Consider the following 22,307-nt stretch of genomic DNA (forward strand, 5'->3'; position numbering starts at 1 on the left):
GGTGTGGTGTGGAGCAGCTCTACAGGCTGTGGTAATGATGTACAGACTGAATTTTAATTATGTAAAGAAAGTGCACAGATAAGATCTCTCTCTCTTTCTTTTTCTCCCTCTCTCTCTGTCTTTCTAACTCTTTTTCTTTGTTTCTCTTCCCATTTCTTGGGTTGTAACTATTCTGTAGAACTAAACAGACAGACTAACAGACAGACAGACAGACAGGGCTTCCTTTGTATGATGCTGTATCTACTCCATCCCTTTATAGAAGAAAGTAACGGTGAGATGAGAGAGAGAGGGAGGGAGAGGGAGAGGGGGAGAGAGGGAGGGGGTGTGAAGCTTTTCTGACTCTAACACTGTCAGGGTGTGAAATGCTGACGGCACACCAGGCTGCGAGAGGGAGACACGGAGAAAGGAGGCAGAGAGAGGTAGAGAGAGATAGGAGGCAGAGAGAGAGAGGAGGCAGAGAGAGGTAGAGAGAGATAGGAGGCAGAGAGAGAGAGGAGGCAGAGAGAGGTAGAGAGAGATAGGAGACACAGAGAGAGAGAGGAGGGTTAGACAGAGTCACAGGGCTACAGAGTTGGGTGATTCAGAGAGAGACAGAAAGGAAGGATGTCAGGATGAGAAAGAGTGAGGAGGGAGGAAGGGAGAGAGGGAGAACAACAGTGGACTCCAAAGAGTAAGAAAGAGAGAGATGGGAAGTTAGATAAGTGATCCAGAGAGAGAGAGACAAGAAAGAAGGGAGTTTTTGAGAGAGAAAAAGAGATACACAGGGGCAAGGTGAACTGAGGACACAGTGGAAAACTAACAGCATGACGGATTCTCCCCGTAGAGCTGATCAGGATAGATAGAGACAGGGAGAGAGGAATGGAGTAATGGAGGGATGGAGAGAGAGGGAGGCAGGTGGATGAGGGGGAGAGAGGGAGAGACAGGCTGGGGGACAGGGTGTCTGTGTGCGTTACATGGTCTGTATTAAGAGCGATGGATGATACAAGGCTGTATGTAATTATATTGATGTTGTCTGTTATCAATATTGTGTAAATATACAACAATTATGTTGCTTAAAAGCTTTGGCAACACTGTCACGACAATACTGAGAGAGAGAGAGAGGGGGAGAGAGAGATAGAGAGAGAGAGAGGGGGAGAGGGAACTGGGAGAGGGGGTAGATGGTTTATTGTTTAACGCAGTGTTGTTGTTTTGTTACTATCTTATTTCGGTATCATGCCGCTTGTGTAGTCTCTCTCTGTGCTGTAGTGGCGCGGTGCTGTAATGCGATCTGAACACTTGGGTCCCGGAGCGCTCTGGTCCTACCAATAAAGCTTGTGTGACTTTGGGTTTGAATTCGGGAGGGAGAGAGCGAGTGAATTGATTTCATTGCTAATATCTCTGTTAAACCCAAACCTGATAAATACCTCCTGATCGAGGGAGAGAGCGACAGAGCGAGTGTGAGACGAACGCCTCTGTGTCTCCCTGAGTGGACCGGCTCTGGTTCTGTACATGTCTCCGTTCAGTGAAGCTCTTTCGAGGGACTGCGGGTGGATGTGTGCTTGGCCTGGACAGGGCTTCTTCTCCCGCTCCCTCCCCCTCCCCACCTCTCTCTCTCCCTCTTTCTCCCTCTCTCTCCCACCCCTCCCCAGGCTCAGTAATGGCTGTATGGCAGTTGTCTCAGTCCCAGTCGGGTGTGCTGTGTCGGGGGTGTGGAGGGGTGTTGTTCATGGAGGTGTGGGGGGGCTGTGTGGTGTCAATAGGAGATGTTTCTGATTTCTGGATCCCGCACGATGAAATGTTTTTCAAATGTTTTATTATTGTTGTCGTTGTTGTTGTTGCTGCTGCTGTTGTTGTGGTTGTTGTGTGCGTTGTACTCGATATCTGATCTGTGGAGCTGTTAGAGCTGCTGCCCTAACACACACTGACCCCTAGTGGAGCCTCTGGGTATTGTGCTCAATCAGTGCATTTGTGTGTGTGTGTGTGTGTGTGTGTGTGTGTGTGTGTGTGTGTGTGTGTGTGTGTGTGTGTGTTCTGAGGTTTGAGAAGAATGCATGACAGAGGATCACATGTCCACGTGCAACACACAACACAGACCACGCAACAAACAGCACATAAAACAAAGCATGGAGCACTGAAGGATTGTGTTCATCTTCACTGGATTGACTGTTGTTGTCCCGTTGTTGTGTGTCGGGACGCCGGCAGACTCTCTCGGGCAACTCTCTCTGCTCTGTGTACAGCTGAGCCCCAAGCGGCAGCACAGCAACACAGTGCGTCTCTGAGACAGTCTCAGTCAGTCAGTGTGTCAGTTAATCAGTCAGTCAGTGTGTCAGTCAGTCAGTGTGTCAGTCAGTCAGTCAGTGTGTCAGTCAGTCAGTGTGTCAGTCAGTCAGTCAGTGTAGCAGTCACACACACACATAGAAACACACACACACTCACTCAGTTGTGTTGCGGTCTCTCTCTGGTCTCTTGGTTTTATTTGTTTCAGATTTTTTTTATCTTCACATACTTCTCACCGATGATGTCAGTCGCCTAGCAACCAAGCTATCAGGCCCCGATTGTTGCCATGACGACATGGTAGGGGCATCGTGGATAGAATACTGAGAGAGAGAGAGAGAGAGAGAGAGAGAGAGAGAGAGAGAGGGAGAGAGAGAGAGGGAGGGACATACAGACAGTTGCCCCCCCGGTCCCAACAGTGAATGTCAGAGTGTAGCAGGGTGTTAGTCTTACACACTGTGTGTCCATCAGTCAACAAATCACTCCAACAAACTGACACACCGACACTGCATTGCACTGTACAGGCTACAGTACAGTATAGTATAGTATAGTAAAGTACAGCATAGTATAGTATAGTACAGTGTAGTATAGTATAGTGTGGTATAGTACAGAACAGTATAGTATAGTGCAGTAAAGTATAGTGTAGTATAGTACAGTGTAGCATAGTACAGTATAGCACCATAGAGTATAGTGTAGTACAGTGTAGTGTAGCAGAGTATAGTATAGTACAGTATTGTGTAGTGCAGTACAGTGTAGTATAGTTCAGTGCAGTATAGTATAGTACAGTGTAGTGTGGTATAGTACAGTGTAGTACTGTACAGTATAGTATAGTACAGTGTAGTGTAGCATAGTACAGTCCAGGGTAGCCATGTACTCTCTGTGGACTCAGCAGCTCCTCAATCAATTAACAGGTCCTTTTATTAAAATAAACGGTGAATAAGTAGATAAGAAGAACAGATGGATCAGAGACTGAGGGAGGGAGGGGGGGAGATAACTTCTTAAGGATCAACCAGCAGACTCTAATAAATCATCCAGGGAAGCCAAATCATTCAGTGAGGGGCCTGGGCTGGGCTGGACTATAGTGACCGGGCTGTGGGAGGGGACTGGACTGTGAGGACAATATTGACTGCTGAAAAATGACTCCAGTTCCACACATTCTCTCTCTCTCTCGCTTTCTCGCTCTCATTAAGGGTAAGAAATAGTGAGAGAATGTGTTTAAAAAAAGGCAGTGCTGGGCTGAGAGGAAAGGAGTGAAATTCCTGAAAGCGTAGGTGAGCATCTCTCTCGCTCCTCCCGTCACTCGTGCTGGCTGGCTCTCCCTCTCTCTCTCTCTCTCTCTCTCTCTCTCTCTCTGTGAGTCACAGTGCAGGCAGGCAGGCAGTGTGTGAGTGAGGGATCGGCACCCACTCCACTCCACTCCACTCCACTCCAGTCCAGTCCAGTCCTGCCCGGTCCGGCTCGGCGCCGCACCCCCCTCCGCGTTCTCCCTCTCCCTCCTTCTCTGCTTCTCTCCTCTCCTCTCCCGCATCCTTCAGCCTCTCCGTCTTGGTCTCTCTCACTCCACCTCCGTCCCTTCCTCTCCGTCTTTCACTGACGCGCACACGCTCCTTCCCTCTCTCCTTCGCCCTCTCCCTCCCTCCCTCCCTCCCTCTCTCTCTCTCTCTCTCTCTCCCTCCCTCCTCTGGCTTTAATCTTCTCCTGAACTCACTTGCCTAATCCCCCTCTTCTCTCTCTCTCCTTCTCTCTGTCTGTCTCCTGTCTCTTTCCTTCTCCCGACCCACCCTCCCTCTCCTCCTCCTCCTCCACCCCGCCATCCCTCCATCTCCCCCCCACCCACTTCCTCCATCTAACTCCCACCCTCACCCCATCCTCTCTCTCTCTCCCCCCCTCTCCCTCTCTCTCTCTCCCTCCCTCCCTCCCTCTCTCGCTCCCTCTCTCTCTCTCTGTGAGCGTCTGTAGGAAGTGGCTGTGTGTATCTCTCTCTGATGAAGGGAAGAGCCAAGCTGCCATCTCTCTGTCCGTGTGTGGTAGGTCTGCCCGCTCCTCTGTACTGCCGATGCCGTTCTCCGGCTCCGTTGTGCGAGTGCGTGTGTGCGTGTGTGTGTGTGTGCCGCTGTGCGAGTGTGTCAGCGTGTGAGTGTGTGTCAGTGTGTCAGTGTGTGTGTGCTGCCGTTGCATCGCTGTGAAGGGAAACTGTTGTCAGTGCTGGCAGAGGGGAAGTGCCACTACTGCGATGCATTTATTGGGACGCTGATTCCTCTTATTGTCATGATTAAGATCTGTACCATTGTGAGAGCTGCTGTTGTGGTTGTGGTTGTTGTTGTTGTTGTTGTTCTGGTTGTTGTTGAGCACCGGTTGCTCGGGGGGGGGTTTGTACAGACTTGAGAGGAGGCTGCTGCTGTGTGTGAGTGTGTCTGTCTGTCTGCGTGTTTTCAGCATGTGTGTGTGTGTGTGTGTGTTTGTGTTGGGGGGGCAGTATGGAGGCCATAAGTTGTTTGCCAGAGACGTGTTTGGGGAAAGAAAAAGAACATCCGCCCACCCACCCCCCCCGGAAAAACATAATATTGGTGTCACGGAGATATGAATCACTGTGTGTGTGTGTTGTGATACATGTACACAACCTGCCTGATTACATCTTCCTCCCTCCCTCTCTCTCTTTCTTCGCTCCTTCTTTCCTCTACCTCTCTCTCTGCCTCTGTCTCAATCTCTCTGTCTCTCTGTCATTATAGCCTCCCTTGTTTCTCTCCTCTCCCGATCCCTCTCTCTCTCTCTCCCTCCCTCCCTCTCTCAGGCTGCAGTTGAGGCGTTAGGCCTGACACTGAGTGCTGGATTGTCTTGTGGTTTCTGTGTTGCGTGTTTATGTCTATGAGTGTGTTGTGTGTGCGCGTGTATGTATGTGTGCATGTGTTGTGTGTGCACATATGTGAGTGTGTGTTCCAATTGATGCCCATGCGTGCTGGCGTGTCTGTGTGTGTGTGTGTGTGTGTGTGTGTGTGTGTGTGTGTGTGTGTGCAGGCGTCAGGTGAGCGCCCAGTGTTGTGACATTCCTGTTCAAACCAAGACTGACCTCCTCCCCCAGTCCAGTCCAGTCCAGTCCAGTGTATTCCAGTCCAGAGAGTGAGAAAGTGAGAGAGTGAGTTGCTACACGCTATCTCTGTCCTAATGTGTCTGACAGATATTTAATTAGGCGGTGGTGCTGCGGTTAATTAGGGAATGTTCCTGTCGTTAGGGAATTGTGCTGTAATTACCTAATAATGAAGGAGACCTACCTCACTATCTGTGCAAAACACAGACACCTAACAGCATACAGAGGGTCAGGGTCTGGTCCAGTCCAGCAGGGTCTCCGCCCTGGTCCTGAGAGACACAGTCCAGTCTACGGGGTCCTGGACCTGGTCCTAAAGAGACACAGTCCAGTCCAGCGGGGTCTCGGCCCTGGTCCTGCAGAGACACAGTCCAGTCCAGCGGGGTCTCGGCCCTGGTCCTGAGAGACACAGTCCAGTCCAGCGGGGTCTCGGCCCTGGCCCTGAGAGACACAGTCCAGTCCAGCAGGGTCTCTGGTCCTGAGAGACACAGTCAAGTCCAGCAGGGTTTCTGGTCCTGAGAGACACAGTCCAGTCCAGCAGGGTCTCAGCCCTGGTCCTGCAGAGACACAGTCCAGTCCAGCAGGGTCTTGGCCCTGGTCCTGAGAGACACAGTCCAGTCCAGGCCAGCAGGGTCTTCTCCTGTTATGTTGGCACATAGTCCTCAGCAACTCACATTCAACAAGTGAAGAAAATCTGAGACAAAGGGACAGCACAGTGACACAGAGCAGAGTGAGTGTGTGTGTCGGTGTGTGAGTGAGTGAGTGAGTGTGTGTCGGTGTCTGAGTGAGTGTGTGTGTGTCGGTGTGTGAGTGAGTGAGTGAGTGTGTGTGTGTCGGTGTGTGAGTGAGTGAGTGTGTGTGTGTCGATGTGTGAGTGAGTGAGTGTGTGTGTGTCGGTGTGTGAGTGAGTGAGTGAGTGTGTGTGTGTCGGTGTGTGAGTGAGTGTGTGTGTGTCGGTGTGTGAGTGAGTGTGTGTGTGTCGGTGTCTGAGTGAGTGTGTGTGTGTGTGTTGGTGTGTGAGTGAGTGAGTGAGTGTGTGTGTGTCGGTGTGTGAGTGAGTGAGTGTGTGTGTGTGTCGGTGTGTGAGTGAGTGAGTGAGTGTGTGTGTGTCGGTGTCTGAGTGAGTGTGTGTGTGTGTGTTGGTGTGTGAGTGAGTGAGTGAGTGTGTGTGTGTCGGTGTGTGAGTGAGTGAGTGTGTGTGTGTGTCGGTGTGTGAGTGAGTGAGTGAGTGTGTGTGTGTCGGTGTGTGAGTGAGTGAGTGAGTGTGTGTGTGTCGGTGTGTGAGTGAGTGAGTGTGTGTGTGTCGGTGTGTGAGTGAGTGAGTGTGTGGTCATTCTCAGTCACAGAATGACAGTTTGAATGAAGATGGCGAGTCCGGAGTCACAGCCTGTCTGCTGCTCCCTGGTCCCACAGTGTTGTTGTTGTCGGGTGGAATTTCACAATATCACACTATCCATGGAAACTGGCTAGCATTCCAGACGGTTCTGAACAGGGAGCGGGAGAGAGACAGAGGGAGGGAGACAGAAAGAGAGACAGACAGAGAGAGAGGGAGGGAGGGATAGAGACAGCGAGAGAGACAGGAAGAGAGTACGAGGGAGTGAATGAGTGTGATTTGCTCTGTGATCGATTATCATGCCTGTTTGACACGGTTGTCAAAATGCTGCCCTGGTCTGACTGCAACAGTGACGGAGAGACGGGGCAGCTGCCTGAACACAGAGCCCTGAGAGAGAGAGAGAGCTGAGCACAGAGCCCAGAGAGAGAGAGCTGAGCACAGAGCTGAGAGAGAGCTGAGTACAGAGCCCAGAGAGAGAGCTGAGCACAGAGCTGAGAGAGATCTGAACAGAGCCCTGAGAGAGAGAACTGAGCACAGAGCCCAGAGAGAGAGCTGAACACAGAGCCCTGAGAGAGAGAGCTGAGCACAGAACCCAGAGAGAGAGCTGAGTACAGAACCCAGAGAGAGAGAGCTGAGCACAGAGCCCAGAGAGAGAGCTGAGCACAGAGCTGAGAGAGAGCTGAGTACAGAGCCCAGAGAGAGAGAGCTGAGCACAGAGCCCAGAGAGAGAGAACTGAGCACAGAGCCCAGAGAGAGAGAGCTGAGCACAGAGCCCAGAGAGAGAGCTGAGCACAGAGCTGAGAGAGAGCTGAGTACAGAGCCCAGAGAGAGAGAACTGAGCACAGAGCCCAGAGAGAGAGCTGAGCACAAAACCCAGAGAGAGAGCTGAACACAGAGCTGAGAGAGAGCTGAGTACAGAGCCCAGAGAGAGAGAGCTGAGCACAGAGCCCAGAGAGAGAGCTGAGCACAAAACCCAGAGAGAGAGAGCTGAGCACAGAGCTGAGAGAGAGCTGAGTACAGAGCCCAGAGAGAGAGAGCTGAGCACAGAACCCAGAGAGAGAGAGCTGAGTACAGAGCCCAGAGAGAGAGAACTGAGCACAGAGCCCAGAGAGAGAGCTGAGCACAAAACCCAGAGAGAGAGCTGAACACAGAGCTGAGAGAGATCTGAACAGAGCCCTGAGAGAGAGCTGAGCACAGAGCCCTGAGAGAGAGAGCTGAGCACAGAGCCCTGAGACAGAGCTGAGCACAGAGCCCCAAGAGAGAGCTGAACACAGAGCTGAGAGAGGGCTGAACACAGAGCCCCAAGAGAGAGCTGAACACAGAGCCCAGAGAGAGCTGAACACAGAGTCCAGAGAGAGCTGAACACAGAGCTGAGAGAGAGAGCAGGGCACAGAGCCCTGAGAGAGAGCTGATCACAGAGCCCTGAGAGAGAGCTGATCACAGAGCCCTGAGAGAGAGCTGAGTACAGAGCCCTGAGAGAGAGCTGAGCACAGAGCCCAGAGAGAGAGAGCTGAGCACAGAGCCCAGAGAGAGAGAGCTGAGCACAGAACCCAGAGAGAGAGCTGAGTACAGAGCCCAGAGAGATAGCTGAGCACAGAGCTGAGAGAGGGCTGAACACAGAGCCCCAAGAGAGAGCTGAACACAGAGCTGAGAGAGAGAGCAGGGCACAGAGCTGAGAGAGAGCTGATCACAGAGCCCTGAGAGAGAGCTGAACACAGAGCCCAGAGAGAGCTGAACACAGAGCCCAGAGAGAGCTGAACACAGAGCTGAGAGAGAGAGAACAGGGCACAGAGCTGAGAGAGAGCTGATCACAGAGCCCTGAGAGAGAGCTGAGTACAGAGCCCTGAGAGAGAGCTGAGCACAGAGCCCAGAGAGAGAGAGCTGAACACAGAGCCCTGAGAGAGAGCTGAGCACAGAGCCCTGAGAGAGAGCTGAGCACAGAGCCCAGAGAGAGAGAGCTGAGCACAGAGCCCTGAGAGAGAGCTGAGCACAGAGCCCTGAGAGAAAGAGCTGAGCACAGAGCCCAGAGAGAGAGAGCTGAGCACAGAGCCCTGAAAGAGAGCTGAGCACAGAGCCCAGAGAGAGAGAGCTGAGTACAGAGCCCAGAGAGATAGCTGAGCACAGAGCTGAGAGAGAGCTGAGTACAGAGCCCAGAGAGAGAGAGCTGAGCACAGAACCCAGAGAGAGAGAGCTGAGTACAGAACCCAGAGAGAGAGAGCTGAGCACAGAACCCAGAGAGAGCTGAACACAGAGCTGAGAGAGGGCTGAACACAGAGCCCCAAGAGAGAGCTGAACACAGAGCCCAGAGAGAGCTGAACACAGAGTCCAGAGAGAGCTGAACACAGAGCTGAGAGAGAGAGCAGGGCACAGAGCTGAGAGAGAGCTGATCACAGAGCCCTGAGAGAGAGCTGATCACAGAGCCCTGAGAGAGAGCTGAGTACAGAGCCCTGAGAGAGAGAGCTGAGCACAGAGCCCTGAGAGAGAGCTGAGTACAGAGCCCAGAGAGAGAGAGCTGAGCACAGAACCCAGAGAGAGAGCTGAGTACAGAGCCCAGAGAGATAGCTGAGCACAGAGCTGAGAGAGGGCTGAACACAGAGCCCCAAGAGAGAGCTGAACACAGAGCTGAGAGAGAGAGCAGGGCACAGAGCTGAGAGAGAGCTGATCACAGAGCCCTGAGAGAGAGCTGAACACAGAGCCCAGAGAGAGCTGAACACAGAGCCCAGAGAGAGCTGAACACAGAGCTGAGAGAGAGAGAACAGGGCACAGAGCTGAGAGAGAGCTGATCACAGAGCCCTGAGAGAGAGCTGAGTACAGAGCCCTGAGAGAGAGTTGAGCACAGAGCCCAGAGAGAGAGAGCTGAGCACAGAGCCCTGAGAGAGAGCTGAGCACAGAGCCCTGAGAGAGAGCTGAGCACAGAGCCCAGAGAGAGAGAGCTGAGCACAGAGCCCTGAGAGAGAGCTGAGCACAGAGCCCTGAGAGAAAGAGCTGAGCACAGAGCCCAGAGAGAGAGAGCTGAGCACAGAGCCCTGAAAGAGAGCTGAGCACAGAGCCCAGAGAGAGAGAGCTGAGTACAGAGCCCAGAGAGATAGCTGAGCACAGAGCTGAGAGAGGGCTGAACACAGAGCCCCAAGAGAGAGCTGAGCACAGAGCCCAGAGAGAGCTGAACACAGAGCTGAGAGAGAGAGCAGGGCACAGAGCTGAGAGAGAGCTGATCACAGAGCCCTGAGAGAGAGAGCTGAGCACAGAGCCCTGAGAGAGAGCTGAGCACAGAGCCCTGAGAGAGAGCTGAGTACAGAGCCCAGAGAGATAGCTGAGCACAGAGCTGAGAGAGGGCTGAACACAGAGCCCAGAGAGAGCTGAACACAGAGCCCAGAGAGAGCTGAACACAGAGCTGAGAGAGAGAGAGCAGGGCACAGAGCTGAGAGAGAGCTGATCACAGAGCCCTGAGAGAGAGCTGAGTACAGAGCCCTGAGAGAGAGCTGAGCACAGAGCCCTGAGAGAGAGCTGAGCACAGAGCCCAGAGAGAGAGAGCTGAGCACAGAACCCAGAGAGAGAGCTGAGTACAGAGCCCAGAGAGATAGCTGAGCACAGAGCTGAGAGAGGGCTGATCACAGAGCCCTGAGAGAGAGCTGAACACAGAGCCCAGAGAGAGCTGAACACAGAGCCCAGAGAGAGCTGAACACAGAACTGAGAGAGAGAGAGCAGGGCACAGAGCTGAGAGAGAGCTGATCACAGAGCCCTGAGAGAGAGCTGAGTACAGAGCCCTGAGAGAGAGCTGAGCACAGAGCCCTGAGAGAGCTGAGCACAGAGCCCAGAGAGAGAGAGCTGAGCACAGAGCTCTGAGAGAGAGCTGAGCACAGAGCCCTGAGAGAAAGAGCTGAGCACAGAGCCCAGAGAGAGAGAGCTGAGCACAGAGCCCTGAGAGAGAGCTGAGCACAGAGCCCAGAGAGAGAGAGCTGAGTACAGAGCCCAGAGAGATAGCTGAGCACAGAGCTGAGAGAGGGCTGAACACAGAGCCCCAAGAGAGAGCTGAATACAGAGCCCAGAGAGAGCTGAACACAGAGCTGAGAGAGAGAGCAGGGCACAGAGCTGAGAGAGAGCTGAGCACAGAGCCCAGAGAGAGAGAGAGCTGAGCACAGAGCCCTGAGAGAGAGCTGAGCACAGAGCCCTGAGAGAGAGAGAGAGCTGAGCACAGAGCCCAGAGAGAGAGAGCTGAGCATAGAGCCCTGAGAGAGAGCTGATCACAGAGCCCAGAGAGAGAGCTGAGTACAGAGCCCAGAGAGATAGCTGAGCACAGAGCTGAGAGAGAGCTGAGCACAGAGCCCCAAGAGAGAGCTGAACACAGAGCTGAGAGAGGGCTGAACACAGAGCCCCAAGAGAGAGCTGAACACAGAGCCCAGAGAGAGCTGAACACAGAGCCCAGAGAGAGCTGAACACAGAGCTGAGAGAGAGAGCAGGGCACAGAGCTGAGAGAGAGCTGATCACAGAGCCCTGAGAGAGAGCTGATCACAGAGCCCCGAGAGAGAGCTGAGTACAGAGCCCTGAGAGAGAGCTGAGCACAGAGCCCTGAGAGAGAGAGCTGAGCACAGAGCCCTGAGAGAGAGCTGAGCACAGAGCCCTGAGAGAGAGCTGAGCACAGAGCCCAGAGAGAGAGAGCTGAGCACAGAACCCAGAGAGAGAGCTGAGTACAGAGCCCAGAGAGATAGCTGAGCACAGAGCTGAGAGAGGGCTGAACACAGAGCCCCAAGAGAGAGCTGAACACAGAGCTGAGAGAGAGAGCAGGGCACAGAGCTGAGAGAGAGCTGATCACAGAGCCCTGAGAGAGAGCTGAGCACAGAACCCTGAGAGAGAGCTGAGTACAGAGCCCAGAGAGATAGCTGAGCACAGAGCTGAGAGAGAGCTGAACACAGAGCCCAGAGAGAGCTGAACACAGAGCCCAAAGAGAGCTGAACACAGAGCTGAGAGAGAGAGAGCAGGGCACAGAGCCCTGAGAGAGAGCTGAGCACAGAGCCCAGAGAGAGAGAGCTGAGCACAGAGCCCAGAGAGAGAGAGCTGAGCACAGAACCCAGAGAGAGAGCTGAGTACAGAGCCCAGAGAGATAGCTGAGCACAGAGCTGAGAGAGGGCTGAACACAGAGCCCCAAGAGAGAGCTGAACACAGAGCTGAGAGAGAGAGCAGGGCACAGAGCTGAGAGAGAGCTGATCACAGAGCCCTGAGAGAGAGAGCTGAGCACAGAGCCCTGAGAGAAAGCTGAGCACAGAGCCCAGAGAGAGAAAGCTGAGCACAGAGCCCAGAGAGAGAGAGCTGAGCACAGAGCACTGAGAGAGAGCTGAGCACAGAGCCCAGAGAGAGAGCAGGGCACAGAGCCCTGAGAGAGAACAGGGCACAGAGCTGAGAGAGAGCTGAGTACAGAGCCCTGAGAGAGAGCTGAGTACAGAGCCCAGAGAGAGAGAGCTGAGCACAGAGCCCTGAAAGAGAGCTGAGCACAGAGCCCAGAGAGAGAGAGCTGAGCACAGAGCCCTGAGAGAGAGCTGAGTACAGAGCCCAGAGAGAGAGAGAGCTGAGCACAGAGCCCAGAGAGAGAGAGCTGAGCACAGAGCCCTGAGAGAGAGCTGAGTACAGAGCCCTGAGAGAGAGCTGAGCACAGAGCCCAGAGAGCGAGAGCTGGGCACAGAGCCCAGAGAGAGAGCTGAGTACAGAGCCCTGAGAGAGCTGAGCACAGAGCCCTGAGAGAGAGCTGAGTACAGAGCCCAGAGAGAGAGAGCTGAGCACAGAGCCCAGAGAGAGAGAGCTGAGCACAGAGCCCAGAGAGAGAGAGCTGAGCACATAGCCCTGAGAGAGAGCTGAGCACAGAGCCCAGAGAGAGAGCAGGGCATAGAGCCCTGAGAGAGAGCTGAGCACAGAGCCCAGAGAGAGAGATCTGAACAGAGCCCTGAGAGAGAGCTGAGCACAGAGCCCAGAGAGAGAGATCTGAACAGAGCCCTGAGAGAGAGCTGAGCACAGAGCCCAGAGAGAGAGAGCTGAGCACAGAGCCCTGAGAGAGAGCTGAGCACAGAGCCCAGAGAGAGAGAGCTGAGCACAGAGCCCTGAGAGAGAGCTGATCACAGAGCCCTGAGAGAGAGCTGAGTACAGAGCCCTGAGAGAAAGCTGAGCACAGAGCCCTGAGAGAGAGCTGAGCACAGAGCCCAGAGAGAGAGAGCTGAGCACAGAGCCCAGAGAGAGAGAGAGCTGAGCACAGAACCCAGAGAGAGAGCTGAGTACAGAGCCCAGAGAGATAGCTGAGCACAGAGCTGAGAGAGGGCTGAACACAGAGCCCCAAGAGAGAGCTGAACACAGAGCTGAGAGAGAGAGCAGGGCACAGAGCTGAGAGAGAGCTGAGCACAGAGCCCAGAGAGAGAGAGCTGAGCACAGAGCCCAGAGAGAGAGAGCTGAGCACAGAACCCAGAGAGAGAGCTGAGTACAGAGCCCAGAGAGATAGCTGAGCACAGAGCTGAGAGAGGGCTGAACACAGAGCCCCAAGAGAGAGCTGAACACAGAGCTGAGAGAGAGAGCAGGGCACAGAGCTGAGAGAGAGCTGATCACAGAGCCCTGAGAGAGAGAGCTGAGCACAGAGCCCTGAGAGAAAGCTGAGCACAGAGCCCAGAGAGAGAAAGCTGAGCACAGAGCCCAGAGAGAGAGAGCTGAGCACAGAGCACTGAGAGAGAGCTGAGCACAGAGCCCAGAGAGAGAGCAGGGCACAGAGCCCTGAGAGAGAACAGGGCACAGAGCTGAGAGAGAGCTGAGTACAGAGCCCTGAAAGAGAGCTGAGCACAGAGCCCAGAGAGAGCTGAGCACAGAGCCCTGAGAGAGAGCTGAGTACAGAGCCCAGAGAGCGAGAGCTGAGCACAGAGCCCTGAAAGAGAGCTGAGCACAGAGCCCAGAGAGAGAGAGCTGAGCACAGAGCCCTGAGAGAGAGCTGAGTACAGAGCCCAGAGAGAGAGAGAGCTGAGCACAGAGCCCAGAGAGAGAGAGCTGAGCACAGAGCCCTGAGAGAGAGCTGAGTACAGAGCCCTGAGAGAGAGCTGAGCACAGAGCCCAGAGAGCGAGAGCTGGGCACAGAGCCCAGAGAGAGAACAGGGCACAGAGCTGAGAGAGAGCTGAGTACAGAGCCCTGAGAGAGAGAGCTGAGCACAGAGCCCAGAGAGAGAGAGCTGATCACAGAGCCCTGAGAGAGAGCTGAGCACATAGCCCTGAGAGAGAGCTGAGCACAGAGCCCAGAGAGAGAGCAGGGCATAGAGCCCTGAGAGAGAGCTGAGCACAGAGCCCAGAGAGAGAGATCTGAACAGAGCCCTGAGAGAGAGCTGAGCACAGAGCCCAGAGAGAGAGATCTGAACAGAGCCCTGAGAGAGAGCTGAGCACAGAGCCCAGAGAGAGAGAGCTGAGCACAGAGCCCAGAGAGAGAGCTGAGCACAGAGCCCAGAGAGAGCTGAACACAGAGCTGAGAGAGAGAGCTGAGCACAGAACCCAGAGAGAGACAACTGAACACAGAGCCCTGAGAGAGCATCAGTGTGCAGTAGTGTCAGTGTGCAGTAGTGTTCCTGTACAGTAGTGTTCAGTTTCAGTGTGCGGTAATATCAATGCAGTCATGTACAGTGTCAATGTGCAGAAGTGTACAGTGTGTAGTAGTGTCAGTGTTGGTGTGCAGTAGTGTCAATGTGCATTTGTGCTCTATGTCAGAGTGTAGTATTTTACAGTGTGCTGTAGTGTACAGTGTCAGTGTGCACTAGTGTACAACGTGCAGTAGTGAACAGTGTGCAGTAGTGTCAGTGAGCAGTAATGTGCAGTGTCAGTGTGCAGTGTGCAGTGGTGTTCAGTGTTAGTGTGCAGTAGTGACAGTGTGCAGTAGTGTACAGTATCAGAGTGCAGTAGTGTACAATGTCAGAGTGCAGTAGTTTACAGTGCTCAGTAATATATAGTGTCAGTGTGCAGTAGTGTACAGTGTCCGTGTGCAGTTGTGTCAGTATGCAATAGTATCACTGTGCAATAGTGTACGGTGTGAAGAAGTATGAGTGTGCATTAGTGTCAGTGTGCAGAGGTGTTCAGTCTCTGTGTGCAGTATTGTCAGTGTGCAGTAGTGTTCAGTGTCAGAGTGCAGTAATGTTGAGTGTGCAGTACAGAACCCACACTCACACAGTCCAGCAGTGCACACACTCTCATTCAGTCCCTCTCTCCCTCTCTGTCTCTCTCTCTCTCTCCAGTGTTGTAGTTTTCTAGTGATGAAGTGAATTGTATTGTTTTATAATTGGATTAGAGCCGTTAATGAACGCATTCATTGATTGCTGAGTGCAGCGGGTGACCCGGACTGCGCTGTGTGGACGGGAGACGGTGTGTCGTGTGTCGTGTGTCGGCGACGCGGGGGCGGGCGTCTCTCGCTGGCTGACAACACGCAGCGGCGCAGCCCGGAGCCCCGCACCGCAGTCGCTCCTGAGCTGAATGCACAATCCGGCCGGCTGCGGCTCTCGGGCGCCACCGTGTGGACTGCAGGGAGATTGCACATAGGTTATTTATTTATGTATTTATTTATTTATTTATTTGTTGGCAGACGCCCTTATCTAGGGCGACTTAGAAAACATAAGCGCAATACAAAGTGAAGGTTTACCTGCTACTACTGCTATAAACTCTACTACTACTGCTACAACTCTATTACTATAAACCCTACTACTAATATAACTATTTTACTACATTACTACATTACATTACATTAGTATTACTAATATAAACTCTACTACTACTGCTACAACTCTATTACTATAAACCCTACTACTAATATAACTATTTTACTACATTACTACATTACATTACATTAGTATTACTAATATAAACTCTACTACTAATATAAATTCTACTACTAGACGGCCTCTCTCTCTCTCTTTGTATTGCTCTTACACACTGATCAGCCATAACATTATGACCACCTGCCTAATATTGTGTAGGTCCCCCTTTTGCCGCCAAAACAGCCCTGACCCATCGAGGCATGGACTCCACTAGACCTCTGAAGGTGTGCTGTGGTATCTGGCACCAAGACGTTAGCAGCAGATCCTTTAAGTCCTGTAAGTGGTGAGGTGGGGCCTCTATGGATCGGACTTGTTTGTCCAGCACATCCCACAGATGCTCGATTGGATTGAGATCTGGGGAATTTGGAGGCCAAGTCAACACCTTGAACTCGTGATTCATCAGACCAGGCCACCTTCTTCCATTGCTCCGTGGTCCAGTTCTGATGCTCACGTGCCCATTGTAGGCGCTTTTGGCAGTGGACAGGGGTCAGCATGGGCACCCTGACTGGTCTGCGGCTACGTAGCCCCGTACGCAACAAACTGCGATGCACTGTGTGTTCTGACAGCTTTCTATCAGAACCAGCATTCACTTTTTTCGCCGGTTCACCGCTTTTCCTTCCTTGGACACTTTTGATAGGTACTGACCACTGCAGACTGGGAACACCCCACAAGAGCTGCAGTTTTGGAGATGCTTTGACCCAGTCGTCTAGCCATCACAATCTGGCCCTTGTCAAAGTCGCTCAGATCCTTATGCTGCCCATTTTTCCTGCTTCTAACACATCAACTTTGAGGACAAAATGTTCACTTGCTGCCTAATATATCCCACCCACTGACAGGAGCCATGATAACGAGATTATCAGTGTTATTCACTCCACCTGTCAGTGCTCATAATGTCATGACTGATCGTTGTATATTGTAAGTCACACTGGATAAGGGCATCTGCTAATAAATAAATAAATAAATAAATAATATAAACTCTCCTACTAATATAGCTCTATTACTATAAACTCTCCTACCAATATAAACTCTACTACTTATATAAACTTTACTAATATAAACTCTACTACTTCTATAACTCTACTACTATGAACTCTACTACTACTATAACTCTTCTACTATAAACTCTACTACTGCTATAAACTCTACCAATGCTACTACTAGTACTATAAATATTGATGCTCATATCGGCTCAAACTCGCTCCACTCTCTGCCCACCAGCTCCTCCACACCGGTTTCAATGACCCGCTCTCAGGTCCATGTAAGTTTTGAGGGGCTCCTCCTCCAGCACAACACTGTGTTCTCTTTGCTGTGTGTCTGTGTGACACCACACACACAGTGCGTCGACACTGTTCTGTGGTGTGGTATTGTATCCCACGCCTCATGTTTGAGTGTGTTACTCAGCGTTCACTGTGCTTTGATCCAGCTGAGCTCTGAGTCACTGAACTATTGCTTCTATCCTCCTCCTCCTCCTCCTCCTCCTACTGCTACTACTACTACTACTACTACTAATACTACTACTAATATACTAATGCTTTTATTGTGAGTCTCTCATGGTATCAGACAGATCACAGAGAATCAGACACACCATGCAGTCAGATACGGCATAGAGAGAGAGAGAGAGAGAGAGAGTCAGCATATCTACTGCCCTGTGCTGTCCAACTGTGCTCAGGGGCTCTGTGTCTCCGTGCTCAGGGCTCGGGGTGCTGTGTTCAGTCCACTGTGCTCAGTGTTTCAGTGTCTCAGTGTACAGTGCTCAGTGTCTCAGCGTCTCAGTGTCTCATTGTGTGCAGTGTCCATTGTCACAGTGTGCAGTGTGCAGTACTCTGTAGTCAGCGTCTCATTGTGTAGTTCTCTGCACTCAGAGTCCAGTGTTCAGTGCTCTGTGCTCTGTGTTTAGTGCTCTGTCCTCTGTGTAGTGCTCTGTGTTCAGTGCTCTGTGCTCTGTGTTTAGTGCTCTGTCCTCTGTGTAGTGCTCTGTGTTCAGTGCTCTGTGCTCTGTGTTCAGTGCTCTGTGCTCTGTGTAGTGCTCTGTGTTCAGTGCTCTGTGCTCTGTGCTCTGTATTCAGATGAGGGGCAAAGGGAGGTGTGTTCTGTACTGAAGGTCTGGTGCCAAGAGATGCTGTAGATACCCAGTGCTGGCCTGGAGCCAGAGAGAGAGAGAGAGAGGGAGAGAGAGAGGGATGGGGTGACCTTGGGGTGGCTGTGTTTCTGTGGATTGGAGAGGGCGCTGTAGAGAGATCACTCTGATAACACTTTCACATGTGTGTGTGGTGCTCTGTGCTGTACTGTCATATAGTGTACACTGTATTGTCCTGCACTGTACTGTACTATACTATAAACTATACTGTGCTATATACTATTTACTGTACTATACTATATACTGTATTATACTATACTGTGCCGTACATTACTATATACTGCACTGTACTATACTATATACTGTACTATATATTATATACTGTACTGTACTATAATATATACTGTAACGTACTATATACTATATACTGTATTATACTACACTGTGCCGTACATTACTATATACTGCACTGTACTATACTATACTATATACTATACTATACTATATACTGTACTGTATATTATATACTGTACTGTATGGTAATATATACTGTACTATATGGTAATATATACCGTACTATATACTATATACTGTATTATACTATACTGTGCCGTACATTACTATATACTGCACTGTACTATACTATACTATATACTGTACTATATATTATATACTGTACTGTACTATAATATATACTGTAACGTACTATATACTATATACTGTATTATACTATACTGTGCCGTACATTACTATATACTGCACTGTACTATACTATACTATATACTGTACTATATATTATATACTGTACTGTACTATAATATATACTGTAACGTACTATATACTATATACTGTATTATACTATACTGTGCCGTACATTACTATATACTGCACTGTACTATACTATACTATATACTGTACTATATATTATATACTGTACTGTACTATAATATATACTGTACTGTACTATATACTATATACTGTATTATACTATACTGTGCCGTACATTACTATACACTGCACTGTACTATACTATATACTGTACTTTATATTATATACTGTACTGTACGGTAATATATACTGTACTGTACTATATACTGTATTATACTATACTGTGCTGTACAATACTATATACTGTGCTGTACTATACTACATACTGTACTATATATTATATACTGTACTGTACTATATACTATATACTGTATTATACTATACTGTGCCATACAATACTATATACTGTACTGTACTATACTATATACTATACTGTACACTGTACTATACTATATACTATACTGTACTATACTACACTATATATATTTTTTCCCATACTATACTATAATCTATATACTATATACTATAGTACTATGTACTATAATGTCACAACTACAGCTCTGATTGTATTACTGCACACAAAACCAAGGGCATCACTTCTGAGGGAATGAGTGTGTCTGTGTATGTTCTCATTGTTTATTTCCTGTGTTTTTGTTTGCATGAGAGAGAGAGAGAGAGAGAGAGAGAGAGAGAGAGAGAGAGAGAGAGAGACAGAGATGTGTATGTGTGTAGTGTGTGTGTGTCAGTGTGTGTGTGCAGTGTGTGTGTATGTGTGCAGTGTGTGTGTCAGTGTGTGTGTGTATGTCTGTGTGTGTGTGTGTGTGTGAGAGAGAGAGTGTGTGCAGTGTGTAGTGTGTGTGTGTGTATGTGTGTCTGTGTGTGTGTGTGTCAGTGTGTGTGTGCAGTGTGTATGTGTGTGTGTATGTGTGCAGTGTGTGTGTCAGTGTGTGTGTGTATGTCTGTGTGTGTGTGTGTGTGTGTGTGCAGTGTGTGCGTGAGTGTGTGTGTGTCAGTGTGTGTGTGTGTGAGAGAGAGAGAGAGAGAGTGTGTGTGTCTGTGTGGGTGTGTGTTGTGTGGGTGTGTGTGGGTGTGTGTGTGTGTGTGTGTGTGTGTGTGTGTGTGTGTGAGAGAGAGAGAGAGAGAGTGTGTGTGTGTCTGTGTGGGTGTGTGTTGTGTGGGTGTGTGTGGGTGTGTGTGTGTGTGTGTGTGTGTGTGTGTGTGTGTCTGTGTGTGTGTATAGCAGTAGTCGTGTTTCTAAAGCCGCTTCAGCACCAGAGACAGCTCACCTCACTTCCCCGCAGTCGGTGCCCCGCTGGCCGCCAGGGGGCGCTGCGTCTCCGCGCTCACTCCTCCGTGCCGCACGAAAAAGGGTCAAAATGAAAAAATAATAAATAAATACATTTAACTGGGTTAGTGGATGCGAGGGGTAAGCGGGGGTCCGTGCAGCGCCAGACAGAGACAGAGAGAGAGGAGAGACACACACACACAGAGACAAGGAGAGAGAGGAGAGACCCAGAGGGAGACAGGGAAAAGACAGAGACAGAGAGAGACATAGGCAGGCAGACAGGATGGATAGACTGTGAGCGAGACAGGCAGGCAGACAGAAACAGAAAGAGAGACAGACACACGGAGATGAGGATCAGCTGAAGCCGGTCTCTGTTGCGAAAACAGCGACTCACAACCGACGACCTTCACAGAGCAGAGACACACCGACACACACACACACACACAAGGATGACCGACGCGGGCTACTAGGTAACTGTTGCTCTTTGCACGGGATGTGGTTGTGCTGTGTTGTGTTACTGTGCTGTGTTTTGCTGTGTTGTGTTGTGTTACTGTGCTGTGTTGTGTTATTGTGCTGTGTTGTGCTGTGCTGTGTTGTGCTGTATTGTGTTGTGCTGTGCTGTGTCGTGTTACTGTGCTGTGCTGGTTGGGTTTCCCCTGCGTAATGCAGCGCTATTCTGGATTGTGTGTGTGCGGGGCTATTCGACGGTTTACGGTACACGGCGGTTTATAATGGCTGGGTTAGATTACTGTCCTGGGGGACGCAGGTGTACAGAGCTAAACCCCCTCCTCCTCCTCCTCCTCCTCCATCTCTCTCTCTCTCGCTCTCTCTCTCTCTTCCCCTCCTCCTCCGCCTCCCCGTCTCTCTTCCCCCTGTCTCCTCTACCTCGCTTTGCTTTCGACCGTCTAAGCGGGTATTTACGGTACCGCGGTATCCGGGCTGCCATTGGCCGGGGATTCTCCTGCTCCCTGCCAGTGTCAGGGGATAGAGAGATAGAGAGAGAGAGAGAGAGAGAGAGAGAGAGAGAGAGAGGGGGGGGGATACGGTGATACAGAAAGGACAGAGCAAGGTGGAGAAAAACAGGAAGAAAGAACGGATGACTGGAGTTCAGGAGAGGAAAGAGAAAGCAATACCTTCAATAATAACCACAATAATTAATTATAATTATCATTCTGCATAACGATAGACCTATTTAATTCCTAATTGAATCCTTTAAAAAAGTATACAACATAATATACATAAATTATAATTATAATTATTCAGAAGAAGAAGAAGAATAGCAACACACTATACGGGAATAATTAACTCGAAGTTTGGGATTGCGGACCGGAGGGACAGCCAGCACTGACCAGGACTGCCTAACTGACCACATGACCTCCTAACTAACCGGCCGGGCAGCTGACTCAGGACTAACCGGCTGCCTAGTTGGTTACCTGGCCGGGTGGGTCGCGTCTGTCGCCGGGGCTCTCGGGTCCCGGGTCCGGGTCGGGGTCTATGGGTGTCCACGGGATGTCGCCTCCGCTGCGGAAGATCAGGTGCCCGCCGCCCGTGGTGTGCCAGTGCAAGCTGGTGTGCAGTAACCGGACACTGTCGCTCATGTTCGGCTGCAAGGTAAGCGGAGGCACCGGGCGGCAGGATTGTTTTACTGAGAGAGAGAGAGGGAGAGGAGGAGAGAGGGAGAGGAGGAGAGAGAGAGAGGGGAGAATGGAGGGGGTAAGGGAGTGTGTGTGTGTGTGTGTGTGAGAGAGAGAGAGAGAGAGAGAGAGGGGAGGGAGGGATGGATAAAGTTTATATGAGAGAGTGTGTGTTTGAGAAGTGAGACAGAGTATGTTTGACAGGCAAAAGAGTGAGAAAGAGTGAGTGCGTTAGTGTGTGTGTGAGAGAGACAGTGTGAAGTGTGTGAGAGAGAGAAGGTGTGTGTTGGAGATACTGTGTGAATGTGTGTGTGACAGAGAGTGAGTGTGTCAGAGAGAGAGAGAGAGAGATACAGACAACAGGATCAGTTTTCTCTCTCCTGCTCTCCTCCTCAATTCCAATTCAAATCGAGCTTTATCGGCACGAAAATGCTGTGTTGTCAGTGAATCGACAGACACAATAAACACAGACTCGGCTCTATCTCTCTCGGCCGTAGTGGTGCTGGAGCTGCAGTCACTCCGGAGCTGGTGTGTCACTTGGGTTCACTCCCTCTGCACTACCTGAGTGCTGGAGCAGTGCTGACCAGACTGCACTGGACTGGACTGGACTGGACTGGACTGCTGCAGAGTCACTGACTGGACTGGACTGGACTGGACTGCTGCAGAGTCACTGACTGGACTGGACTGGACTGGACTGCTGCAGAGTCACTGACTGGACTGGACTGGACTGCTGTAGAGTCACTGACTGGACTGGACTGCAGAGTCACTGACTGGACTGGACTGGACTGCTGTAGAGTCACTGACTGGACTGGATTGGACTGGACTGGACTGTAGAGTCACTGACTGGACTATACTGGACTGGACTGCTGCAGAGTCACTGACTGGACTGGACTGTAGAGTCACTGACTGGACTGGACTGGACTGGCCTGGACTGCTGCAGAGTCACTGACTGGACTGGAGTGGACTGCAGAGTCACTGACTGGACTGGACTGGACTGTAGAG

General features: G+C 51.0%; 1 protein-coding gene across 4 annotated transcripts in view; it reads left to right on the plus strand.

Moving 5' to 3' along the window:
- The window catches only part of LOC136768177 (disks large homolog 4), a 64,422-nt gene that overhangs the window by 7,039 nt on the left and 35,076 nt on the right, over positions 1-22,307 (plus strand). For 3 of the 4 annotated variants that reach the window (XM_066722245.1, XM_066722247.1, XM_066722248.1), the window contains exon 1: positions 4,197-4,280. The exons of the other annotated variant lie outside the window; for it this stretch is intronic. In XM_066722245.1, the coding sequence (XP_066578342.1) occupies positions 4,239-4,280 (42 nt within the window). In that variant the 5' untranslated portion in view covers positions 4,197-4,238. Of the gene's footprint in view, positions 1-4,196; positions 4,281-22,307 lie in introns of those variants that run through there. 4 annotated transcript variants of the gene reach the window in all.

Source organism: Amia ocellicauda, chromosome 14 (assembly GCF_036373705.1).
Source record: "Amia ocellicauda isolate fAmiCal2 chromosome 14, fAmiCal2.hap1, whole genome shotgun sequence".
NCBI classification, from domain to species: Eukaryota; Metazoa; Chordata; class Actinopteri; order Amiiformes; family Amiidae; genus Amia; species Amia ocellicauda.